The sequence below is a fragment of the Aptenodytes forsteri genome, unplaced genomic scaffold (assembly GCF_000699145.1).
Source record: "Aptenodytes forsteri isolate BGI_AS27 unplaced genomic scaffold, ASM69914v1 Scaffold82, whole genome shotgun sequence".
NCBI classification, from domain to species: domain Eukaryota; kingdom Metazoa; phylum Chordata; class Aves; order Sphenisciformes; family Spheniscidae; genus Aptenodytes; species Aptenodytes forsteri.
Window position 1 is genome coordinate 8758654 of NW_008795490.1, and position 25471 is coordinate 8784124.

A 25471-nucleotide genomic window follows, 5' to 3' on the forward strand; every position below is an offset into this window, starting at 1 on the left:
GAGCCGGCTGGCATTGGCTCTGTCGGACATGGGGGAAGCTTCTAGCAGCTTCTCACAGAAGCCACCCCTGTAGCCCCCCTGCTACCAAAACCTTGCCACACAAACCCAATACAATTTTTATAGAAATGGTTTTAGAGCCTTTTAAAAACAATGTGGGCCTGGAAAAATATTGGTGTCCTCCAAGAAGCTTGTATTGAAAGAATTGCTGGGGCTTTCACAGGGCTGAGCCCTTTCCTACAGAGCAGCATCTATCCCATCCACAGTCTCCCTGGTAAAGAAGTGTAAGACTTACAGAAATGGATTATTTCCTCGAAGAAAAGCTCCCATGTTTCGAAGTGTGGTTCCAAACCACAGGATGATATTAGTAATAATTTCATTGCCTGAAATTTTTTTTACTATTACCTGAAGAGATTTTACTTTTCTATTGTTTTACTTTTTGCCTGGAAGCTGCTTATTTTTTTTATTTTTATTAAATAAGATGTTGGGCCCTGTCCTAAAGGATGTAGAGTCGAAACATAATAGAATAAATAAATGGTTATTTATTTATAAACAGTGGGAACTCCTCATGGTAACAGGAAGAAAATTAAAATCAGAGATGATAAACAGTGGTTGCGGCACAGTGTCTGGGCATGTCTTTTGTATAGCACTCAGCTTCAAGAGAAAACAGATCGCTTAGACTGAAAACCCATAATAATAACTAAAAAAATCCATCTGTTATAAATAGCGGTGATGTTTCTTTCAGTGCCTGTGTACAGCAGCGAGGGAGTAACTACCGGGAGAGGCAGTGATCCAGTACTGACAGCCTTATTTTGGGTAGTAGTCTGCTCTCCAAAGGGAGAGAGGAATAAAGAAAGCCGGGGGAGGACTGTAACTCTGGTCTGGTGGTAGAGAGGGAGGTCCACTGTGCCAAGTAGCCTGAGCAAACACCCCTGAAGCAGAGGACTCAGGAGGCTGCAGAGAGATCTCTGCTAGTGCTGCAGCCTCTACGCAACTCCTCTTCCATAGTTTTTTTCTCTTTTTTTGTTTTGCCTGGGGGCAGGAGGAGGCGGAGGTTGGTTTTCCTCCAGGTCTTCCTTCCTCTCCTGCTTCTGGGATTCCCTGGGGTGCCTTGCTGGCAGAAGCAAAGAGGAGAGAAGGCTGCTTCTCCCCAGTTTGCCTGGAGCTTGTGACCGCCTGCTAGAAGCCCCAGCGATGTCTTCTGTGTGCCCCAAACCTGCCTGTCCCCTGGGTTTGCCATGGACTAGTACTGTCCTATCAGTAAAAAGCTACATTATGGCTTTCTCTGGCATTATTGGCATGCAAGTGAGGACCTTGTAATGAAAACAGATTTGCTCCCCAAAAGCAAAGGGCTTTTTTGGCTTATAACTTTGTCTGGTGGAAGGATTTGCACAAGCTGTTGCAACCTCTTTTTCTGGTGCAGAAAGTTTTTTGTTTTGTTTTTTTTAAGTGAAGCACCCATCCTGGAGGTGAAATCTGCCACTTTGATAAGGAATTACTTTAAAAATGACATTCTGTGGCTACTAATATTGTTAACTGCTTCATCCTTGAAAAATGGGCAAAATGAACCCCTTGACTGTGGCTTGAGTTTCTCCAAGGCCAAGCAAAGTTATTCTTGCTACCTCACTGATCCGTGGCTGATGGTTTTGTAGAGTGCATTGGCTGGTTCTTTTACGGAGCTCTCCCAAAATCTCTCTCTTCACAACAGGCTTCTTGCTGAGACCTTATGCATCCTTACAACCTAGGACAGCTAGAGCAAAGCAGTGCTCAGATCTCATCTTCCTAAGAGGGCACTGGGAGGGGTTAATCACTCCAGGGACAAGGTCAATATGTAAGATAATTAGTTACTGTGTTTTGCTCTGCTCGAGACCGCTCTTTTCTTTCTCATTGGTATGTATTCCTTAGACTGATCAGACATCTTGGATAAATATAATCCAGGTATTTTGTTGTGGTTGGTTGGGTTTTTTTTTTTTAAATCACCCTTTATGTAGGTCTAAGCGTGATATTGGTGAGGGTGTATTTTGCTCCACAAGCAATCGTGCTGACTGCAGCGGCAATACCTTAGTAATACCATAGTTCTACCTTTTATTTTTTGGTAGTAAACTTACATTGTTGCATGTATTTCTGTTTGTAGTGCCCCGTCTCTTCCCCAGAAGAAGAAAAGCTTATTACCATCAAAAGGCCTAAAACTCCAGTTCCAAATGAGTTATCAGATATCAACACCCAAACCAACTGGACTAAGTCACTCCCACTGCCAACACCAGAAGAGAAAATGCGACAACAAGCACAGGCAGTCCAAACAGATGTGGTTCCTATTAATGTGACCGGTAGGCTTTTAATTTCAGTAATTACATTGCACTGATGAGGGAAGGAAGGGATTAAAGGGGTTCCATACATTTGTAGAGTATTTTGACACTCATATATTTGATGCATGAATTTTGAATTACTTATTGCACCTTTCTGTGAAAACAGTGTTTTGTGTTTAATAGTCCGTCTCCAAACCTAATGCGAAAACCTCAAAATCCCTTAAAATGATCATTAATGAAGGTAGTCTACACAACATCAGCTTGAAATGGCATTAGATATTCATGAAATACAAGAAGAGGGTTGATAAATAGCAGTGTTTTGCTGTGGACTGCACTGAAGATAGGTAATGGAAAATCATGTTTTATGCAATGCTAATGATATTTCAGGATTTTCTTCTAGGAATTTTATGTAAGGAAGGTTATCAGGGACTTCTATATTCCAAAGACTAAATGTTAGAAAATTAAAGGAAAAGAACTCTAGGGTCTTATTTTTATCAGCAACAAGAGGTTTAGGTGTCAAGGAGGGTATAAGGTAAGAACAGCAAAAGTTAATGGGGCTACATCTTCGAGCAAGACCTTTGGTAAGACACTCCACTTATGTGACAATAGTCCACATTTTCCTGTTATGAACTGTGTATTAACCCTTCATTTTGAAAATGCTCTTTGGCTTTACAGTTGCAGAACTCCCAGTCTGTGGAAGTTAAATTATGTTAAAGCCTAATGCTGAATAGATACTTTGTTGTGTGTAAATAGAATTTCTGTGAAAGATCGAATTATCACGTCAGTTTAATAATCCCTCTTTTTCTGCACAATATCAAGATTGCCTATTATTAGTTAATTCAAATAACTGACCGTTTGCCTGCCAAAACCAGGATGATAGTCAATATCCAATTTATTTCAAATGCCATATGGCGCGCTCTGGCTCCATGCTCCCTCTTACAATCAATAGCTCGCAATGTTTGGTTTTGTTTTGAAAGTAAATTAGGTGTTCCCTTTCCCAATGTGACTACTAATAATTTTTTCACGTATATTTTTATAAACTAGTATTTTAAATAATACTATTTAGTAGTATTTAAATGTTTAAATAGTATAGGAGCAGTACTTCCGTGACAAACATCAGAGAGCTCTGAGGAATCAACAAGAAACATTTCCTTAAATAAACAGCAGAAAATATTTGAAATAAATAGCATGACGGCAACAGAAAATTACAAACACTCCAGGTCTGGAAAATTAATAGAAGGGAAACAAATGCAGTGCTGAAATGTTACTAGGCCAGTTGGCATTATCTAGGGAATGTAGGATACAGGTGCAGAAGGCCGAGTTATGGGAACAACGGATAATCTGACAGAATCGATGAGCTTGAGCAGGGCTGAGATACTGCGACAGCAGGAACAGGGTATACTTACAGAAAGAGTAATCTGCTGTTCGATTTAATGACCCTGCGTACTGAAAATTTATGGGGGAAATAAACAGATGGAAAGAAAAAATGAGGTAAAAGAGATCAAATAACCCTCATAGATTAATTCAGTGTCACTGGGAACGTTACCGTGTTTGGATAAATTACATTGTGACTTCAACCAGCTTAATTCGACGGGTGTAGCAAACCGTGTCTCCCCTGAATTGTTTGGTTTGCACTCAGCAAACTCAGCGGTTCTCAACTTTTCTGATAAAAATAGTGCACGTGCATATTATACCTCACCTTTCTGAAGTGTGCTGTTGAGCATTTATTCCCTTATAAACATGGTAATCAGAAGGGACGGAAAGGGAGGGCAGTAAAGGAAGACTGCTGTTGCAGCGTGTGGACTGGTCTCTGGGATCCACCGTTTCCTTTCCCTTGGAATAATTATATTGCTACTGTGAAACAAGGCAAGTGACAGTAACAGGCTACGAGCCACACACAACACACAAAAAAAAGCGGCTGTCCTTGTTCCTCTTTAAAAGTCACAATCTGCTCCCCTCCTCTGCCCTCCCACACGCCGAGTAATTTTATTTTGTGAAGTTCCTTATGTTACTGCACGAGGCAGGAAAAAAACGACCAGAAATTCTGTGCCGTTTGTTCAACGTGCCGTGGAACAAACCATCGCCGTTTTTTGTTTTGATTTGGCTTTTTCCTTCGCTTGCTCTTTTCTCGCTCTCCCAGAAGAGAGGTCAAAAAACTTCCATTTTATTACTCCTGGCATGAAATAAAAGGTTAACCTCTGAAGAGGCTGCTGGCAATTGACAGCGTTTTCAGCAGTGCATTAGTAATGATTCTGCTACAATGGCCTCTCACGTGGCTGTGCAATAAATGCTCTGCAAGTTCAGCTTTCGGGGCTCTTCGGTGAACAGATTGCAACTAATACAGTAGTAGTAAAAATCTGTTGGATAGCCTGAAGGTGCAGGGGCACTGCATTAGGCTGACAAGCTGCTGACTAGACATCCAGATTTGGAAGCAGTTTCAGTCTTTGGGAGTGCCTGGGCTGAGCTTACTCTGGCCTGGAAGAGGTTGGGCTGAATTTTCAGTGGTAACCAGTCTTTGCTTTTACATATCCTGGGGGTTAAAAGATGTATAACGGTGTCTGCTCTCGTGGGTTTTCCGGAACTAACTTTCTTTCCAGATGGAGGAGTCTGGTGATGGTGGAGGTGATCCGCGCCAGGCTGGATCCTGCAAAACATTTAAGCCTTTGCTTGAGTCCAGCTTGGCTGACTTCAGTGAGATTTAAGCACATACTTAAATATTTTCGGTGAATCCAAGGAAACTGAGTAAACTGCGTGAGGGAAAACTGAGTAAACTGTATAAGGAATGCTTAGATGATTTTTTACAAACCTGTAACGGAAGGAGGAAAATACCCTTAAATCTGCAAAATATATTTAATGTTAACATCGATATTTTCTAAAGAAAAAAAGACAACGAAGAACGGAAAAAAGACAGACGTTCTGATTTTGCTTGTTGGAATTTATTGAAGCTGCTACTTTGAAATTCTACAAATTTGCACAGTGGCTTTGAAAAAGCCTTTGTGTATCAAAAGCCATTGAAGATGGATTGGTTGAGTTAGCTCCTGGGTAGCTCAGGGGAAGAAGTTACTGTGGATCAGCTGACACAGTAACATTTCCCCATGGTCATCCTGTTTGTGCTGTCTGAGGCTTTGTAAAAGACTCTCTCCTTGTTTGCACCCTCTACATACCATTTACATTTTATTCCAGGGCATTCAAAGCTGTATTTTAATTTCCTTGCAACTCACTGTCTCAGGCATAATTGTTGGCCTTCGAATGGATAAAGATATGTTCAGAGATGCAAAACTTTCTCCTTCAAATTCTTTGGATTTGTTATAATGTGGCTAGAATTATTATTATCCTGCATGGCAGGATTACCTAATGGTCCTGACCCTGACTCCGTAAGGGTCCTAATGTCCTAATAGTGGTAATGCCCCAGATCGTGGATAGCCTGTCTCAATATTTCAGGGCTTCTACTAAGCCAGTGGGATCCATAGCTCTAAATTTTATAGATCCTATGGGCTTCCTCCTCCCTTAATCTGCCCTGACTTAAATCAGTCCAAAACTTGGATGAAACTGGTACTTCTTTGTAGCTGCAAGAATTCCGCTTAGCGCAAGTGCAGCTCATGGGAGCACAAGGCTCCGGTCAAACAGAGTCAGAGTCTTTATGTTTACAATATGGTGAATGAAACTGCTACGTTTTTTCCTTGCATTTTCACAAGTCCACATGCTATACTTTAATATATGACTGCATCTTTAACTGTTATAGAGGTAATGAGGTTTTCTATGCTATTTGCACGACACACATCATGCTGATGTGCAGTCAGCCAGAGATAATATTTATGACGTACTAGTTACTGTGCATTAATCACTTTTTAGAGGTAAATAATTTGGTCATCAATTTTCAAAAAAAGCGTACAAGGCAAAAAACATATACACGTATATCAAGTTTTTTCTGCATTTAAGTTTTAAATGGATCATCTAAAGGACGTTTAACAGTGCTTTAAAATGCTTTAACTTCTAAAAAGGGAACTTACGTGTGAGATATGGGGGGGTAGTCATTAGATTTTTAGAAGTGACAGAGAATTAACTGAGCTCACAATCTATAGGGCAAGTTTTATCTTGCTATGAGTAAAATGGCCAAATTATAAACCTCTGAACAAAAGTGAATTCCTAAAGAAAAGCTGCTTAATGATAGTGGTGCTTCTGGGTCCTGTTATGATACAGCACATGGTCATCATAAGGCTTTGTCTGGCAACATGCGCTTACACACACACATTTTTTCAGCTCTCACCATTGTATATTTTTATAATCATTTATAAAGTTTTGATTTTAAGCAGCTTCCACTCTGACTGAAATATTTATGAGACCACAAGATCAGTTTGATCTCTGTATGCTCCGTAGTACTTACTTGTATTCATGTTAAAAGATCACCACCAGAAATGTGGTACACTTGACAGGTTCAGAGCAACTTGGAATGAAAAAGAAGCGTCTCGTGTGATTTAATGATGGAGCTGTGCAAAGACGTTGTAGTAGCTGTTGCCAATAGCAATGTCTGTTCCTGTATAATTTGTGATCTTTCATTTTGTGATCTTTCATTGTGATCTTTCATTTTCATGAGCAGATTTGCTTTTTCTGCAGCTCGTCACTTTAAAATAAAACAAAAAAAACACAAAAAAAACCCACAAAGGGCCAAATTAAAGCAAGGATTCTGTTCACTTGCGGAATTAGAGCTGCTCTCACCAGATCTGAACTGGGCTCAGGAAGTCAACAATTCCTTTTAAAACCTGCAGTACTGTGTAATGGATATGTGTGTCTAAAGCCTTACGGTGATAATATGCCGTATCTTCCTTCAGTGTAAACCTTCATTGTAGGACCAAGCTAACATCATTTATTAATGCCTTTTTTTCCATTTCTACAACAAAACTAGTGGAAGAAAGTGCATGATGTCAGCGTGCTTGGAAGTAATGTTGCTTTGCTTGTTCTACCATGTATTAGGGGAGAATTTCGACCGCCAAGCCAGCATTCGGCGGTCTCTAATTTACACAGACACGGTGGTAAGACGGCCGAAGAAAGTCAAAAGGAGAAAGACTATTACAGGAATCCCTGACAACATACAAAAGGAGCTAGGTATGGCTCATCAGAACTGTATTCCATCCACTGTTCATTGTCACTGCTTATCATTACTCGACTAATAACATTACCAGTGCTCATGAAACCGATACAGTCTGATAGCCTATTACAGTTCCAAATACGTGTGTGCCTCCTTGCCACCTTGTGCACTGGGAAATTAGGACCTTTTACCTGTTGACTTCCATCTGTTGAAGGGAAAAGTGTATTTGGAAAATGGTGTACTGGTACAATGGAAATCTGCAGGGATGTAAGGTTTCTGGTCTTTAATGCTTTCCTGGAGATTGGGTCTACTCACCCAGGATGTTCACTGAAGCAAAACTGAAGTGGGCAGGCATTTTGGCTTGCAAATAATTACTCAGTGGAGTAAAACAATTCATGGATGCCTTCCCGAATCTGCCGAGTTACATCAACAGTGAAAAACCTGTGTATTTTCCAGTTCAGTTTAGATCTAATTGGCGACCCCTTAAGTATCAGTGTTATTTGATTGGAAGTAATTTACATGGGCACATTAGCTATTGCATATATTCCAAAGGAAAATGCCTGCTCGGTCACATTTACACTACCTCAGGCTGTCCTCTTTCACAGTTAGTAGCATCCGTGATATTCATAGCTGATGAAGCAGTCGGAATTTTGGCAGACCTTTCAGACACTTTTTGCAGAACTCTCTGATTTAAATCTGGTCATTCTTATTTATTTTTAAAAAAGATGTTTCAGTTTTTCCCAAATGATAACTTCACAGATAAAATTATGCTCCCCCTCCCTTTTTTTTGCAGTAGAGGAAGAACGTCTATTAAAATAGTCCGGCAGAACATAATTTTACGTGCTTTACATGTGGAATCGTCTCATATATTGACGATTTCAGTAAGTTTTACTACGTTGCATTTTGCATCTCTTTTTTAATTATGTTTTCAATTCTTGGTTCTTTGTCTAGATTTTTCAGAAATAGAGGCAAAAATATGTAACTTGCCTGGATGGGTTTGAAATGAGCTAGAGGGCCAGGCGTAGAGAAAGCCAAGAAACGAGCAAGTACATGAAGAGCAGTTTGCGAGTGGAACTGTGCTCCTTCAGCATCTATAATGAAACAGTGCCCTGCCATGGGAATCCTCTGCCTCAAGAGAGACAATTAAATTGCCCTAATGCTGTTAGGACAGCTAAAGTTAGGCAGCTTTAAATTTTGTTACCTTTGGATCTCACATAATGATTTTATTTCTAACTGCTGTTCTGAGATTTGTTCAAAGCTGTCAGTTGTCTTTGTCCATCTCTTCTTGTGGGATGGATGCTGTTTTGTGCCTGCCGTAGGGAACTCCTCCTCATAGTGTGGGTTCCCTTCCTCCCTTTCACTGTCCAATAGTGGGCCTTGCCACCTGGCAGGAGACACTTTCCAGACCTGGAGTCCTCCTGGAGGCCAAAATTTGAATTTGTTATTTCCTGAGAGAGAGCGCATATTTATCAGCCTTGCAATCAACTGTAAGCAAGCTTGAGAGTTAAACAAAATAAAGTAGATTCGTTCTCACCAAATAAAGATCAAAGCTGGAAACAAAGCTACATAAAACTTAATATTAAATTATTCTTAACAAAAGATTCCCTTCTCCTGTTTTAGGTCTCCCTGAGGGTAATCCCTTAGACACCATGTTTACAGCTGGTTTGAGGAATAGCAGAGACAACCCTCATCTTCTCTCATCTGTTCAGGATGGATACTTTTTACATTCCCTTCTTCCATTTTAAACTAAATCGCTTTGCTCTTTGTCTAGAGATGAGATGAAATGACTTGTGCTCCTTAAAAATGCGTGTGCCACTTAAATGCAAAACTGATACAAGACATCGCTTAAATTGTTCATTTTCAGGGTTGTTACGGTGGTCTTGAGTGTGGTGCGGTATTCTGAAAATGACATACATACCAAGGCTATAGTTTTTGACAGAGATTATCTTTGACCCATGTAGGACCTACCTCGAGGGCAGGTAGCGGAGAAAAGCAGGGCAAAGCAAAACACTGTCCACACTACCGTTTGTCACTTGCTGGGGTTCCCGACGCTCTTCCAGGCACATGGATTTTGAAATGGGTGACAACTGTACTTGGGTGTATGTGTGGAGAATGCTTCCTGCTGGCAGCGTTTCCAAAACTTTGCAGTTACGTTTGTGACCACTTCAGACAGATGTTTAATGCTTGAAGGCATCAACTGTAGTTTACCTGGTGGAATAAACTGAGAATGCAGTTGGCATCTATCTTAAAAAGAAATCTTCAATTAATATCTTAAAAGAAGTTTGTGACTATTACCAATCTGTTTGCTAAGGGTGACAGGTTTTATGGTCTTGATTTCGGTCTTTCATCTCTGTGCTGAGCACATTTCACGTTGCACTGCTTGAAGGTTTTCCTTGGCTCCTATTTTAAGTTGCGGAAATATCAGGGCTGGCAGTGTATCACTGTAGGAGCTCTCTCTGGATGGTTCCCTGGCCCACAACCGGCAGGCACGTAGGGCTTCAGCCATCTGCCCTACGGTGGAAGTTGTCTGAGGAGCTTCATGTTGCTTCCGTGGTGGTTGTATGTCATCCAGACAGCAAAATGTATGCCAGGAAAACTCTCTGATGGCAGTATCCATCCTGTTAGCGTATTGCTTTCCATCACTAGAAACAAAGTGCACTTGAAAACAGAACAGTTATCAGTGTCTTCATCTTATAGATGGGGAAACCAGGCATGCTGCAGTGAAGTGACTTAGCCAGAGTCACCCACCAGGCCGCTGGCAAGACTGGGAATAAATTAAGTCTCCCCCATCATTGTTCAGTGCTCTTTCTGCCTCTTCTCCCCTGTCACTCCCCAAATATTTCTGTAGCCTATTTCTCTTACACTGTCCCAAAACAAACAACGAGTTGTTTTAAAACATTCCTCAGTTCATTTGATCGGAACAAGGATCCGGACTAAACTCCAAATCAAGCAATTGCATTGTGCCTATTGACATTCTCCCTGTGGTTTCAGCTGAATAAATCTCTTTGTTTCTCCCCTAAAGCATTGCTGTGAATGGCTATAATATTTACACAAAGATTAAAATCCCTTGGTACACCAAAGTTGCTGTGCGCAGGCTAAATAACCAACACATACAGCAGATTCTTGTTACCTCTTGTTTATCCTTCAGAAGGAAGCAGAAACTTGAGAGAACCTCAAAGCTTCAACCAAGCTTGAACTGTTTTCGTTTCTTGTGAGAGAGCCTGGAAGAGCTTCTGCCGGGCCAAGCTGCTGGGGTTCTCCCCTGGCTGCTTTGGCTCCTTTGGAACAAAAAAGACCAAACAGAAGAGAAAGCCTGCGCTGATTACTGGCCTGAGCTCAGCGGCCGTGGTACCCTTGTAGAATTTAGCCAAACGTGCTGAAAGGAATCATTAACTGCACCCATGAGGCATCTGCTGAAAGCATCTTTAAACATTCCTACTTTTGAGCGTTGTAATACTGCTGTGTTTTCACAGGTGTCTTCCAGTGATGAACCAGGCTCTTCTGCGTAGCCTGGAAACTTCCGCATAAAAAATGCTGCGTAAATAAAATGGCGAGGTGATAGATGGGATTCTGAAACAGAATGAGATGCCTATCAGTTTAGAGATGCCAGTTATTTTCTGAACAGTTATTTTTTAACAGCAGGACCCTCTCAGTACTATTTAGCAGAGCAACACCAAAGTAAGAGGAGAAGGCAAAGCATTCCTCCCTCTGCCAAACACAGCAATGAAAAATTAGTTTTGCATACCTCTGAATTACCTTCATTGTCTTACAGAACGTTAATATTATATATGTATTTAATGGAGTCAAATGTTGGATCAAAACTGCAGAAAGGGCAAGAAACTTTGAGATGACATTTTACTTCAAGTTTTTGTGCTCTCAGTTTCTCTGCTTTGTGTTGCCATTATCCATCACCTCTAGCTGTCTTCTTCAGATGGGACCTTATATGCAAACCGGTATTCTTCCCTCAGGCAAGAAGATGGTTCCCAAGCAGAAGTTTGGTAGAGATGAGCAGCTCTCTGAGAGAACCTGTCGCAGGCGTTGCTCATTTCTTGGCTCTTGGTTATCTTCAGCTTCCTTCACGCGTTCCAACTCGACAGATGAAATAAATGCAGCAAAATGCCTTCATGTTTCCATGGTCCCTTCTCTGTGTCAGTGCTCTAGGGTCTGGCTCAGACTAATTTTCTTTTTGTGAAGGTACGAGGTATCTGGTTGTGAGTGTTCCTCCAGAGCTCTGCACCGGCGCAGTCCCAGTCACCGATGGACAGCTTCTGGTGTCCCGGACCCCCTCCTTGCAGGAGGAGCAGGTCCCAGACCTGGGTATCGGTTCCACCACAGTTCATCTTCCAAGTAAACATACCTCATCAAAGCAGGGGAGAAGAAACCATCTTCAAGTTTTCCACCTTTTGATTTCTTCTTCTTCTGCCAGACATTTTGCTTTTCCTTAATCAAACAGAAAGTTTCTGTCCTCTTTTGGTTTTCAAAAACTGTCTTCTAAATTATGTTTTGTGTGTACTTTCCTTGAATTATTTCAATACTTTTTTTCCCACCTTAAGGTGCAATTCAGGGTCTTTACGGCTCTATGATTTTTTTTTTCCCCATCTACTTTTTTTTTTCTTCCTAACCAAAAGGTTCAGAGGGTCAGAATGACCTCATATGCTTTTCTTCAGCTTATTTTCCTGCCTCCCATTCTCAGTAGCTCACAATGAGTTGTCACCTATAGGACCCCCTGTCAGTCATCAGGATGGATATGACTGACACTTGAGCGGTCAGTCCCTCACTTGCTTTCTTGTGGCACAGCTCAGACCTCCTGTTGGTACCAGCCAGTGTCCCAGGTATCATTTGGGATTGTTAAAGCTTCTCCTTTGATATGCCTTAGAGCAAACAACTCCATCTCAGCAACGTGGGGGCACATAAGTCATTCTGATCTTTGGGAACTCAGCTGGTCTAATGAAGACTCCTCTTAATTGATATTCTTTTCCAATTAGTCCCTTCAGCACTAGGAGTCATTCAAGTTATTGGTCCCACAGGTAAGAAGAGTCCCAGATATCCAGTGGTCCTACAGAAATACCATGCAAATGCCCAGCTGTTCAAGCCAAGTAATTCTGCATCCTGCTTCAAGTTGCAACTTTAACAGTCTTTGGAGAGAATATCTCTCTCTCAGAGTTACTGTGCCTTTTAACTAATACTGGTTTTATAGCTGTAGTTTCTCAACGCTGTATGTTTCCAGCACTATTCATCCGGAGATCAGGGTGTTACAAAGTATGTATCATCTGCTTTTTGATAATGGGGGATGGAAGACAGAGATGCCAGGAATATAATCTTTACCAGAGGCTGTTCAGTTAGTGAAATGAACAGAATCAAGAAAACTTAAATTCCCCATATTTTCATCAAAAGTCTCCCTTTCAGGGTGGCAGTGATATATGCAAGGATTCAGGATATTTTTTAGCTGGCAGTACGAAAAGTATCGCAGGATTCTCTGCAATATATTTCTCCCCTCTGAGAGATTACAGATGCTTCACGCAGCACAGTGAAAATTCCTTAAAATTACCATAAGCCCTATGTACTTGTCTGTTTCTTGTTGAGTGTCTATTAAAAATCATTTGGTATGTAAGTACTAGGGTGAAATAGATGAAGAATCTCTCGGGGGTTTTGTAACGCTGGAAGTTGTGGTGCCTGCAGAGTGACTTGGCCAGGTCGCCAGGTTTGGAGGAGGATTGCTAGGTGGGGCATGAGGAGAAGATGAAAGCAACAAATCTTAGGAATGTGCCTGTGGCACAAGAGACAAGTACTTATAGTAGAAATGATTAGTCAGAAGTAGTTTGGGAAGAGAGATTACTTCTATATACTAGTTGAAACAAGCATGTTCTTTGCGATATCAATGCACATACTTTTTATGGTCTCAAATCCTCAGTTTTCTACACTCATTTCAATGCAGAGGACCTTTCTGCTGATTCTCTGCAGCAAGTTGCTGGTGCCAGCAGGTCAGCCAGAGTCACAGGGAGACAGTGTAGCTAGTACCCGGCCCTAGGGATTACCTGCAGACACTCTCTTTTTTCCATCAAATTTGCAGTCAGTCTCAGTCCCTGTCATCTCTAATGAGCAACACCAGTAACTACCAGAGTCGGGGAAAACTGGTGTAACCTGTACATGCCTACCTTGGATCAAGCGCTTGGAGCTAAGGTACGCATTTGAACCTCTTCTCTATGCTTCCATGCAAGAGATGTTAAATATGTTGCATGTTTTGCTTGTTCCAGATAGTGAGTGTTCTTTACTTGCTGCTGGAGTTGACACTGAACATGTGCATTAAGGAAGAGCATTTGCCCTAAAAGATACTTTCAGCACAGCAAGAAGTAGGGTAATAAAGAAGAAAGGAGTGTCTCCTGTGGTGGACGTAGCACTGGCTGCAGGGCTACTGGACACAGGATCATATAAAATGCAGACAAGATGATTATTAATTACGTTCAGCCACATTTGTTGTACCACCAATCACAGCCACTTCCGACTTCATAACGTTCCGCATCTGTAACCTGATGTCCAGTTCTGCAATATTTTGTCTGCTCAAACATCGCCCCTGCAACCCTGGACTTGTGGATGGTATTCTCTAAAAGGTTCCAGAATTTCGGTGTTGCAGAAACCTTGTAACTTCTGACTGCTATTTATTTAAGTAGAGGTTTTCTGAGACATAGCATTTTCAGTGTAATAGTCAATTAAAGGTTTGAGCTGTCCCTTAGAATTGGATTGTTCATCTTCTAGCTGCAGTACCAACAAAGGCGATTGGATTTTAAGGATTTTTGAAAACCCTTACTTTTCAGTGGTACTCTGGAAGCGAGTGGGGGTTTTACAGTGCATTTGTAAATTGCAAACAAAATACTCCTCGCTACCCTCCTCTGAATTCCACCAAAATCTTAAAACCCTCAACATTTTAAGAGAATACCTGAGTCTTAAATGTTCCTTTGGTTTTTTGAACCATTTTCCCTGCAGATTTCTGTTGTCCCTCTTCAGGAAATGGAACTGTAAAAAGAGCAGTTGCTGTATTATAAATCCTCACAGCTTTGCATGAGATTGTACATACATGTAAAGCCAAAAACAAAGCTGAAGTGATTTCAGAATATGCTGCATTTCTACAAAAAATATTTAAAACCTCAAAAGTTGTGTTCTTGTAATAGCAACAGTCGTGAAAAGACCCTTCCCTGACCATATCCCATATAATGATTGAAGGATGTAGCCCTGTAGTTTATACTTCGGAGACTGGCTGTCTTGCCCCCTCTGAACCCTGTATTTATTTGGGCTCTGAACCATTCTAACTACAAGAGGCCTCGCACTGGTGCAAAGACCTGCCCTGACAGGCTTCCCTGCAGTATCGAGGTTGTAAAGGTTTACTGCTGTTGAGTCAATTTATGCAGTTTCCATGAGCATATTAGACTGGGCCCTAAGTTACATCTATTCTAGTAACAAACACAGGGTTAGCAGTGATGCTCAACAGCGTCCTGCCGTTGTTCATGCTGCCCTCTTGTTAGCATGCTCCTCCGGCATTGCTCTGGCCTGGGCCAGCCAGCGGTTTCCCAGGCTCTGTCTGGGCATGGGTGCCAGGGGATGGGGCAGGAGCTGCTCCCCCAGGCATTTTGGTACTTGCCGGAAAAGAGCTTAGCTTGGATTGATGTAAGAAAGGTCCTTGACCTCTTTCATTTAGTAGCTTAGATACAGCACCAAGGTTTAATTTTGTATTTCAGACATTTTAAAGCATCGCTGTGCATTTGCAATAAACAGTATGTCCCAATAATGCATTCTGACACTCCTGGTTTTGGAAGGAGGAAAGGGGAGGTTAGCAAGCCCAGCGTTGTCCTGCTTTGCCATCTGCCTTCCCTAGCAGTAATGTTTTAAACAAGCATAAACTGTCCGTGTGTGTTACGCTGCTTGTGAAGTGGAGTGCATTTAGCTTCCTTTGTGAATACAAATGTACTGCATACTGAAATGAGGTGCTCTCAGCCACAGGTCAGTATGTGACGGTATTAGATACTTGCTGTAGTGCTGACAGCTTCATTCTCCACAAGCCCCATCCTTTGTCTCGTGTGTGTGTGTGTGTGTGTGTGTGTGTGTGTGTGTGTGTGTGTGTGTGTGTGTGTGTGTGTGTGTGTGTGTGTGTGTGTGTGTGTGTGTGTGTGTGTGTGTGTGTGTCTATACATTCATACATTCCATAGCGGTAGAAAGAAGAAAAATACCCCATCTCTCTGGTTATTTATATAACTTAGTCTGCAGATTTTTATTATCAGCTATTTTTAATTGGCTAACAGTTGTTATCAGTGATGTCACAGTTCCAGAAACATTCGTGATGTCTACTTTGATGTTTTTCTCTCTCTTAACCCGATTCTATGGAAAACACACACATGGAAAGCAAAATTAAGTTATTTTTCTTACTGTACAGTTCTTAATAACTGTATACAGAATATGCAAATACCTCTCTTGGTTGGCTGCAGTAGTCCATCTGTTCTGACAGTACCTCATATTAGATTATCCAAGATGTTTGCCAGCATCCAAGTATCTAGCTTTGCTGCAAACCTCTACCAGAAGCAGAAAGAGGCTACGTTTTCATGAGAGCAAGAGAATCTACACAAAGCAAACTAAATAGGCTTCAAGCTGCTGAAAGACTACTTATGTGCCTGGGGAAAAGAAGTAAACAATCTTTTTGTGTGTGCTGCTTTCACTGTAGCCTTTTCAGAGCCCTCTTTTCCTTATCCTAAATGCCTCTCTTGCCTGCCAAGAATAAGGATAATTAAATGTCCTTTAAGTGGTGTTTAAAGCTGCATGATAAGAATACCTATCCTCCTGATCCAGTTCCATATAGTAAATATGAAAGGAGAACAGTCCTATCAGGCGTGCTACTTCATCGCTCCTGAGACTAGCTTTAAGGCGGAGACTTGAAATAACCAATTTTCCCCCACAGTGACATATGCAGCATCCTTACAAGCATCTCCAGCAGCACGCCTGCCTCTCATGTCTGCTATTTATACAGTAATGCAACTGAATTGAAAAGCAACAGCCTTACACAGACTAATTTTAAAGCAGTGCTCTGGTTTGTGATTTTAGAAGGCAGCTACCAATAAAAATGTAAATTTAAAAGAACCCTAGAGTCCTTTCTACTGACCCAGTGATAACTATATTTTGAACTAAAACTGTTTTTCCATTGTCCTCAAAGTTTTTTTTTTATGCCAATATATGATTATTACTTCATTTTAAAAAGTACAGTTATTTTTTATTTCCTGACGGTGCTGAGGATGAGACGACCATCAGTACTAGCTGTTTCTTTTCCTCGCTTCTTGGAGTTTTTCCTTTATGATAAATAGAAAGTAGTTGTATGGACAAATGTTATTTAATGGTTTTCTTTGCAGTGTTGGATAATGTCTTTGTATAAATGCTGTTACAGCATTTGTATTATTTGTGGTAAAACAATGCATGTTTCACTGTGTTAGCCTCCTTTCAGACGAACTGCAAGACTTGGAGAGCTATCCGTGTCTCCTGAAAATTTTTTTCTGAAGTGTAATGCTTTTAAAAAGCAGATCTGATTATTCACATTAGTCTCCACATTTCCTTCCCCTTTTCTTTATTGCATGAGGCATTAGCATGGAAACACACTTCACGTTTCTCAGGCTTTTGTCTGTTCCTGCTGCTTTGCCTACTGGAAGTCAAACAGTGCTACTTGGTTTCTGACATAACTGATTACTATGGAAATTATTACCATGTCATAAACAGAGGATTTCATGTGTCGAATGTGCGGCAGGAACGCAGACGATTCTGTAAGCAGAAGGTCCCTGGTAATAAGGAAAAAGGGAAGAGAAATGCAGAAAACACATGATGCCTGTGCAAAATCCATTGTTGCAGATTCTTTTTCAGAAGGCATAACCTTCAAGAGCGTGGGGATCAAGCCATTTGCTGGGTTGTTTTTAAATGATTAAGAAGATAAATGTGCATTTGTGCTTCAAGGAATAATTATTTTATTTTGACTCCAGCAGTTGGCACTGGCCAAAGTGATTTCCGAGGGCATTCGATGTATGTCCCAGATCACTGTTCCACGCTAGGGAGACTAGACAGCTATCGCTCCGCTATGCAGCGCTCTGAAACCAAGGACACCAGCTGCCAGACAGAGGAGGTTAAAGTTGTGCCCCCTTCAATGAGAAGAATACGAGCGCAGAAAGGACAAGGCATCGCAGCCCAGATGTCTCAGTTCTCCAGCTCATCTGGAAACATGTCAGTGATGAGTGATTCCGCTGCAGTTATATTTGCTTCTCGCCAAAATAGCGACATAGGTTTTCACAGCTTGCCTCGGGCTGGTGCGAGAGTGTCTCTGCAGTCCCTAGAGCAGACACAGAGCATCTCTAGGCAGACAGAAGACATCGCTGGCACTTTACCCCACCAGATAAGTAAATTGCAAGTGGACGATAGTGTTGTGCATCTGAGGAATAATCCCACGACGGGGACCCTGTCGAGGCCAAAGTCTCAAGAGGTGAGAAGCTATGATAGCGAAAAGTCCGCAAGCCCAGCATGTGTGGTCTCTCCTCATGCCACCTACTCAACGAGCATCATACCCAACGCAACACTGTCGTCCTCCTCAGAAGTTATCGTTATTCACACTGCCCAGAGTGTTGGATCATTGGATAGTAAAATTACCAGCTCTGCTGCCTACCCAAAGCCAAGAGACAGTCCTGTTGCCAGCAGTGCAGTAAGTGGGAAAGAAGATCACCATTCTTCAAGCGGTAACTGGAGCGAGAGCAGCTCCACACGTCACTCACAGACTTCAGACACCATCCCATCTAATACTGTCATGATGCTTTCTCTTGGTGACTCTGCTGTCTCTCTTAGCACTCCTGGAAACGCAGAGGCTGGGTCTCAGAGCGTGAGCTACAGCTGTAGGAACAATCTTGCTTTACCAAACCCTTCGCAGGACAGCAATGGTAGGAGTGAATCTAGCTATTCAGGGGAGCGAGCACAAGCAGCAGTGAACAGCACAGAGCATTGGCTGTACAAGTCTGCAGAAAACAATGAGACTCCTTCGCGAAAGGTGGTTTGCACCACACCAGGCTGTGCCACTCCTGGTAGCAACGTGAGCAGCAGCAGCCTGGAGAGGACTTCGGTCAGGGACGATTCTACTTCTCTGTATTCTGTGGACCACGATGGTTATTACAGTTCCATGCACATGGACTCTGGACTGAAGTCAGACATGCCATGCAATAGTACTAATGGTTTTGGGAACCCCAGAGACAGCGTGATAAATGTCTTTGAAGGAAAGGAGAAGAAACATCAGGATAACCAGACGGGCCAAGGTGACAAATCCCTTGCAAGAAACATCTCTCTGAAAAAGGCAAAGAAGCCGCCTTTGCCACCATCCAGAACAGACTCACTCAGAAGGGTGCCCAAGAAAAAAGCCCAGTCCAATGGACAGGTACTTGATGAAACGCTCATTGCCACCCTCCAGCATTCTCTGCAGTTGAATCTCAAGTGCAAAAATGGCAGCTCCCCTTCCCAGAGCCCCTGCAGTGATTATGAGGATCCCTGGGTGTTGCGTTCCCGCAGCCAGAGCTCGGTCAGTGCAAGCAGCAGCATGATGTCCACCACTGCTCCAAACCTGTACTCCATCTGCACAGTCACTCCCTCTCAGAGTGAAACAAGTAGCATCAAGTCAGAGTACGCTGACCAGTGGGGTTACTACAGCGACTATGCCGCAGTGGCAGACGACCAGGTAAAATCCTCAGTGACCCATTCTGCCAGTACATCATCTGCTCTCAGCGATTACAGCATCAGCCACTTCAGTGATGGCTCAAGGGCTTCTGTGCCGCAAGTGCCCAGTGGACTGGCCAAACCAAAGAGCACTTCTCCGGAGAAATCCCACCGAGTCACATCGCCATCAAGTGGGTACTCCAGCCAGTCCAATACACCCACTGCACTTACTCCAGTGCCTGTATTTTTAAAATCTGCATCATCAGGAAATGGGAAATCCAAGCTGAAGCCTAAAGTGCCTGAAAGGAAGTCCTCTCTTCTGTCTTCAGTCTCCATGTCTTCATCCTCCACTTCTCTTTCTTCAAACACATCTACTGAAGGGAGTGTGAGTGTGAAGAAATTGGATCCCACCCTGAGCTCTCCTCCGGATTCTGGTGCACCTCCTCCACCACCACCTCTTCCAACACCTCCTCCACATTGCCCCGAACATTCTCCCCCTCCTCCCCCTCCTCCTCCTCCTCCAGCAGAAGTCATGGATCTGTCACCATTGCCAGCCTCTCCCACATTTCCCCCTCCTCCGCCAGAAGCTGATGTAAATTCTTCCTTTGCTCAGACTGTCCCATGGTTTCCACAAGAAGCCTCCATCAGTTCGTTCTCTTCCCCTGTTCCTCCTCCTTCTACTTTCCCCATCACTGTCCCACCACCAGCACCACCTCTTGATCCCAGACTAACAAAAGATGCAACAATATACCCACAGTATTCTTTTAAGAAACGTAACCAGGAAGATTTTTGCTACAGTCCAGTGAAACAGCCACTGAACAAGCAAGATGCATCAAGACCTGTGATGCCCTTAGTAACTACCAAAGCGTTGCAAATGGTGCAGCTGAGGTCTGTGAAAAAAGTGACAGAAGGTGAACCATCACCTGAATCTGCTTCTGAAACCACCTCTCAGGAAAAGGGTACTGTAAATTCATCATCGCAGTCTTCCCTAAAGCCATCTCTCTCACTAAGACTCAGTAGCAGCTTAGGCGAAGAGGAAATGAAAACTGAAGGCACTTCATTTAAAAACTCAGTTCAAACACTGGCTCGGGGTTCTCCTCTCGTTCTTTCTGATAACATACCTGTGCTTGACAGTGATCAAAAGCCTGCGAGTGCAGTAGGTCTAAACAAGTCTTCCGAAGCTGATGCACTGGGGACAGCTACTGAAGACACACCTGGGTCTTCAGTGCAGAGTGAAGACCTCCATTCTGGCGTGTCACTTCAGGGGTCCCCAGCATCTCCCGACAAGACTCAGGTCGTATTGTCAAGCAAGAAACCACCTCCTATTTCAAAGAAACCCAAACTGTTCCTCGTTGTACCACCTCCACAGTTAGATCTTACAGTGGAGAAAATAGCTGAAGTGAGTGATACTGTCAGAAGCACATCAAGCCCAACGAAGAGAGACGCTGTGCTTGCACACTGTGAGGAGGCGAGAAATTGTCTTACAGATGGACTCAGTTCTAGCGAGATGGACCCTGGCAGCCTGGTTCCTGAGGGAGGAGCTGCCGGATTCACCTTCTCTGAGACAGTGGGAGCTAATGCCTTTGTGGTACAGCCTGCTGCATCACCAGTTCAAGAAGAACCCAGGCAGGAGGAGCAGTCCGCTTTTGATGAAGGAAGCAGTTCAGGCAGCAGCCAAGACAGCGGCAGTAACGCTGACGGGCACCTATCTCAAGAGAACGAAAGTGGTGAGTCTCTCTTCTCTGACTCTTCTTCAGATGCAGCAGTAGCTATTTTAAAGAAGCTGGGGAGTGAGAATAGCAATCCTAGCATTCAGGTGGGCTTCTGTAGAGAAAAGAGCCTCTTGAGATAGTTAAAACTAAAAGCCTGAAGAAAGTTGCAGGGATCAGATTAATACTTTATGAGATTTCTTATAATTCCTTTCTGACTTCTCATTATCGCAGCCGTGGAAAGAAAATGATGCTTTATTTAACTGTGCTAGGATTAAAACATGCTATGAAAACATGGGTAGCTTTGTTAGTTTTGATTTTGCATTTTAGTGGAAACCATACACATTTTCTTTCAGTATTGTTCTGCGCCTGTGTGTGTGAGCAAACATAGGCATTTTGTGCACTGCAGTTTCCTAAGCAAGCGTTCTTCTGAAATCACAATAATGACACCGGTGCACTCAGTCTCTGCTTTGCCTTAGAGGCAGCGAGGGCTGGTTTCAGGATTATATGCCTGTTGGGTTCCCACGACGGACTGACAGTATTGTTCATTCTCTCTGCATAGTGGAGGTGTTTGAATCAGATACAGCAAATAGTTCATTCCTGCCGAGCAATAGTTATGGGGAAGAGACGGACGGAGTGGCAACACCAGCGAGACCAAGGACTACTGAGGATCTTTTTGCAGCCATTCACAGGTACTGCAGAAATTGCCCTTCCCATACGGTCAGGTCCGGTAGTTTTCTCAAAAATTAATATTGTTTTGCTAAAACACACGCTTAAAACAGTCATTGCTTTAACAGAAAGCACACATTTATCAACTTTCTACTAAGGCTATATATGAAAAAGATAAGGAAAAGAACTTGGGTTTTATTGTTTTACAAATACATTTAATCCATTCTGAACTAAAAGCTACCAGATTAAATCAATGTAGATTATGTTATAAATATCCTGCCCCTTAAAATATCAAGTTACATCTAGTGTTTATTGTACTGTTCTCAATCTGCCATATTAACTCTACTGTTGCTTTTTCTGAGTATCTTTTTGTTTTCATTCTTGTTCTTCTCCATCTCTTTTTACTCTCTTTGCTGCTTATATGGTGCAGTTTGGGACAGAGGCTCAACGCTAATGCTTCATGGCAAGCGTGGCTGAAACTGGCAAGTAACACAACATGTCAGTCATATGGCAAAACATATGGCAAACGCTGGATTATAGTTTGCCATAATCCAGCCTGAGGTCGGGTGTTTTGTGTCAAACCGGTTCATGAATGAAATGTGCAATACTGGCTCTATTATTGATGACATTATTCATTTCCCTTAAAAACAAAATCATCCTGAATAGGCAACTAGATTTTTGTGCTGTTCACATTAGGTTCTTAAAAAAGAAAAGAAAAGCTAAAAAGCTTAAAACCACAAAATGAAACGTGTGCACCATTTAAACAGTACACACAGAAGACCATTACCACTCTCTGAACTACTGAGCATCCTTTTAGACTAGAATCGATGTAGTGGTAGTGCCATCTTGTGGCTGTGTCTTTTACTTCAAAATTTAGAGGGGCCATCTCTTAACTGGTGACAGAAAGTGCTTGGCAGCATCCGTATAGGTTTATCTAGGTGTTTGCGCATCTGTGCGTGAGTTCTGCATCAGGAGTACTGAGGGACGGGAAAAAGCTGTTGTGAGAACGTGGCTGGGAGACTGCAGCATTTGGGATGCAAATGCTATTTTTTCATTTTTGAAACGATTCTGTTTCAGATGTTACAAAAATTACATATATGTGATACTGACTTTTTACGGTTACCCCTTAGAACTTGGCCTGTAGGAGCTGTTCTAAAAATGGTCTGTTGCATTCATGTTGCATGGCGCTCACTAGGACTGCGACAAATCTGTTTTTAGAATGAAATATTCTGGCCAGTAGCCTTTCTCCCTTATGTATGCAGATAGAGAGTGGATCTCTGTGTGTATGCACATACATGTAATTCATGAGTTTATGGGGAAATGGACAATGGAACTGGATGTGACATAGTTAAAACTGCTTGACACATTTGTTATTAAGACCTTGCTTTTGCTGGCTTTAGACTTGAACCATTATCTTCCTTAGCTGTTAATCAATAAAAACCATTTTGTGTCCCCCCCCCCATTTCTAAAAGGTATTATTTCAGTGATTGGCACTCTTGAATACATGCTTTGGAGTAAGACAAGAAATTTAGCGGTATGTGCATTAAGGGCAGGAAGAACAATCTTAAGTCACAGTTTTGTTTGAATATATACCCTATCTCTGTCTGAAAAGCCACCAAAACCAAATTTGGTTCTTAATTTTAAGTTTCTGTCATAATTCATACATGCTGAGAAAAGCTGATTAGATGCTGACAGCAAGCTGACGGCTTTGCACTGCATTCACAGTCTTACTGAACTACTTCAAGCCAGGATAACTAAGTCTTTCCCTGCAGATCTTTGCAACTGAACTTTGTTTTCTGTTTATTTGGAATTTCATTTGGGTTTTGGCAGCAATACAACCCCAGCATTGCAGCGTTTAAAGATACCCATAGGCAGCCAAAACCCTAATGAAGGGAAATCTTTTCCCTGTAGCTAATGCACACACATATTCGCATACAGACTCACAGAGCATCCAAGCACCAAATTCACTTGCTGCCTACGGTACTGACGCACAGTTAAAACTAGACAAGGTTCTTATGTTTGCCACTACTGAAGTCGTCATTTTATCCCTACGCTGTCTTTTGGTGTCCATTCATCCTCAGGCTGAATGGATGTTGGTATTACATTCTTCTTCCAGAAAGGCAGGTGGAGGCAGCAACAGCTGTTACAGCTGCCTGTGGCGGGTATCATAAGTGATCTATGCATAAACTTGACCACTTCAGAGAGACAGGATCGCTCCAAAGTCTTGGCAGAGTTTATGGCAATGTCTGTTGCTGCCGCCTACTCAACTGATGGATCCTGCTACTTTGTTTTCTGTTTTTTTTATTATCAGTAGGCTGCAATGCATAAAGACATTTGAGCTTGCCTTGGCAAAATCTCAAGGCCCTTAAGAAAGTACAGATAAAGATCACGTTAAGTAGAGACCTGTTTTACAAGGGGAACGGTCTGTATTGAATACATGCTTGATAAAAATTAATATGGAATTATAGCATGATAATCTTGTATTTGTAACAAGTCTGCTGACTTGTTTTAAACTTTTGCCAAAATAGCATATGTAAAATTAGCCTTTATACCTTTTTGAATTAATTCTTGCTTAGTCTGCAAAGAAGCAAAGCAGCTTTGCTACAGATACCAGGCATGTAATACATTTCTTTCTTTAAGATTTCTAGTAATGTGAAAATGGGGCAGTAGAAGTCCAGTTTCCACTTATTCCCAGTTCCATGATTGTTTCTTGATTTTGTTTTTGTTATCCCTGCACTTTACGTTTAAATTAAAAAACACTCCACCCTTTCATTTGGAAAGATAACTTTCATGTCAGGAAGTTGGTCTCTCCTTCATTTAGTCGAAGAACTGCATTAATGCCTATACAGTTTTGGTGGTGTTCTTACTCATGCTTTAGATTTAGATTACGTCCCCCTTATCCCTCTCTCTGCTTTAGCTTAATTCGTTGTCATCCCTCTAAGCTTAGTTTAATTAGGGAAGGTAAAAAGTTTCATTTTTTGTTTGGTCCTCTTTTTCTGTTGTTTTTCCAACTCAGATCCAAAAGGAAAGTCCTTGGCCGTAAAGATTCTGAAGACGACCGTACCCGCAACCATTCTCCATCGCCCCCCGTAACTCCCACTGGTGCTTCCCCAACCTTAGCTACCCTCAAACAAGCCGGATCTATTCAGAGAAGTGTTCGCAAGAGCAGCACCAGCAACGACAACTTCAAAGCCCTGCTGCTGAAGAAAGGGAGCCGCAGTGACACCAGTTCCCGCATGTCCGCGGCAGAGATGTTGAAGAACACGGACCCGCGGTTCCACCGGACAAAGACGGATGCCTCCCCTGACCTTTCCGACAACCCTGCCAGCTGCTCGCCCAGCAAGAGCAAACGGGCCCAGGAAGAGTGGGCCAAGAGCGAGGGCCTGATGCCAAGGAGCATGTCCTTCTCTGGCACTAGGTATGGCCGGTCACGAACACCCCCCTCTGCTGCCAGCAGCAAGTACAATGTCCGCAACCGCATCCAGAGCAGCCCCATGACCGTCATTAGTGAAGGAGATGGGGAAGTGGTAGAACAGTCAGAGGGCAGGGTCCGAAGGACTTTGGAAGAGCAGCAAGAGAGGCAGCTTGATATGTTTAACAGTGATGAAATGGACATGAATGACTTTCCATATGCTGAGGAGGCAGGCTGCAAGGAGACCTTGGATCCAACCCATCTAGACTTAATGACTCAACCAGGTACTTCAAGGAAGTATCTAAGTCCCTCAGCTGAAGAAAGTTAAAAGGCAGTGGCAAAAGGCATTGGATATTAGTCTAGAAAATGACAGAGGACTAGATTCCAGAAGAAAGCCCAGACCAGGACAAGTTTACTTTGCTGAGCATTTATTCCATGAACTGCATGTGTGTGTTTAAATGCTTAAGCACCGATAGTTCTGCATGGTTGGGTTGGGGTGGGGAGGACTTGCTTTGAATGAATGGTCTGTGGCTTAAAGAAAGTTAACAGTTGAATTTTTTTGTGTAAAGCCTTAGAAGTCCTT

General features: G+C 42.4%; 1 protein-coding gene across 1 annotated transcript in view; it reads left to right on the forward strand.

Annotated features, from left to right (window-relative positions):
• The window catches only part of NHSL1 (NHS like 1), a 56292-nt gene extending 31076 nt beyond the window's left edge, over positions 1-25216 (forward strand). Inside the window, exons 4-8 of the mRNA XM_019472637.1 lie at positions 2132-2324; positions 7275-7406; positions 17394-20825; positions 21370-21499; positions 24493-25216. Coding sequence (XP_019328182.1) covers positions 2132-2324; positions 7275-7406; positions 17394-20825; positions 21370-21499; positions 24493-25216 — 4611 coding nt within the window. The remainder of the gene's footprint in view (positions 1-2131; positions 2325-7274; positions 7407-17393; positions 20826-21369; positions 21500-24492) is intronic.
• Positions 25217-25471: the final 255 nt, after the last annotated feature.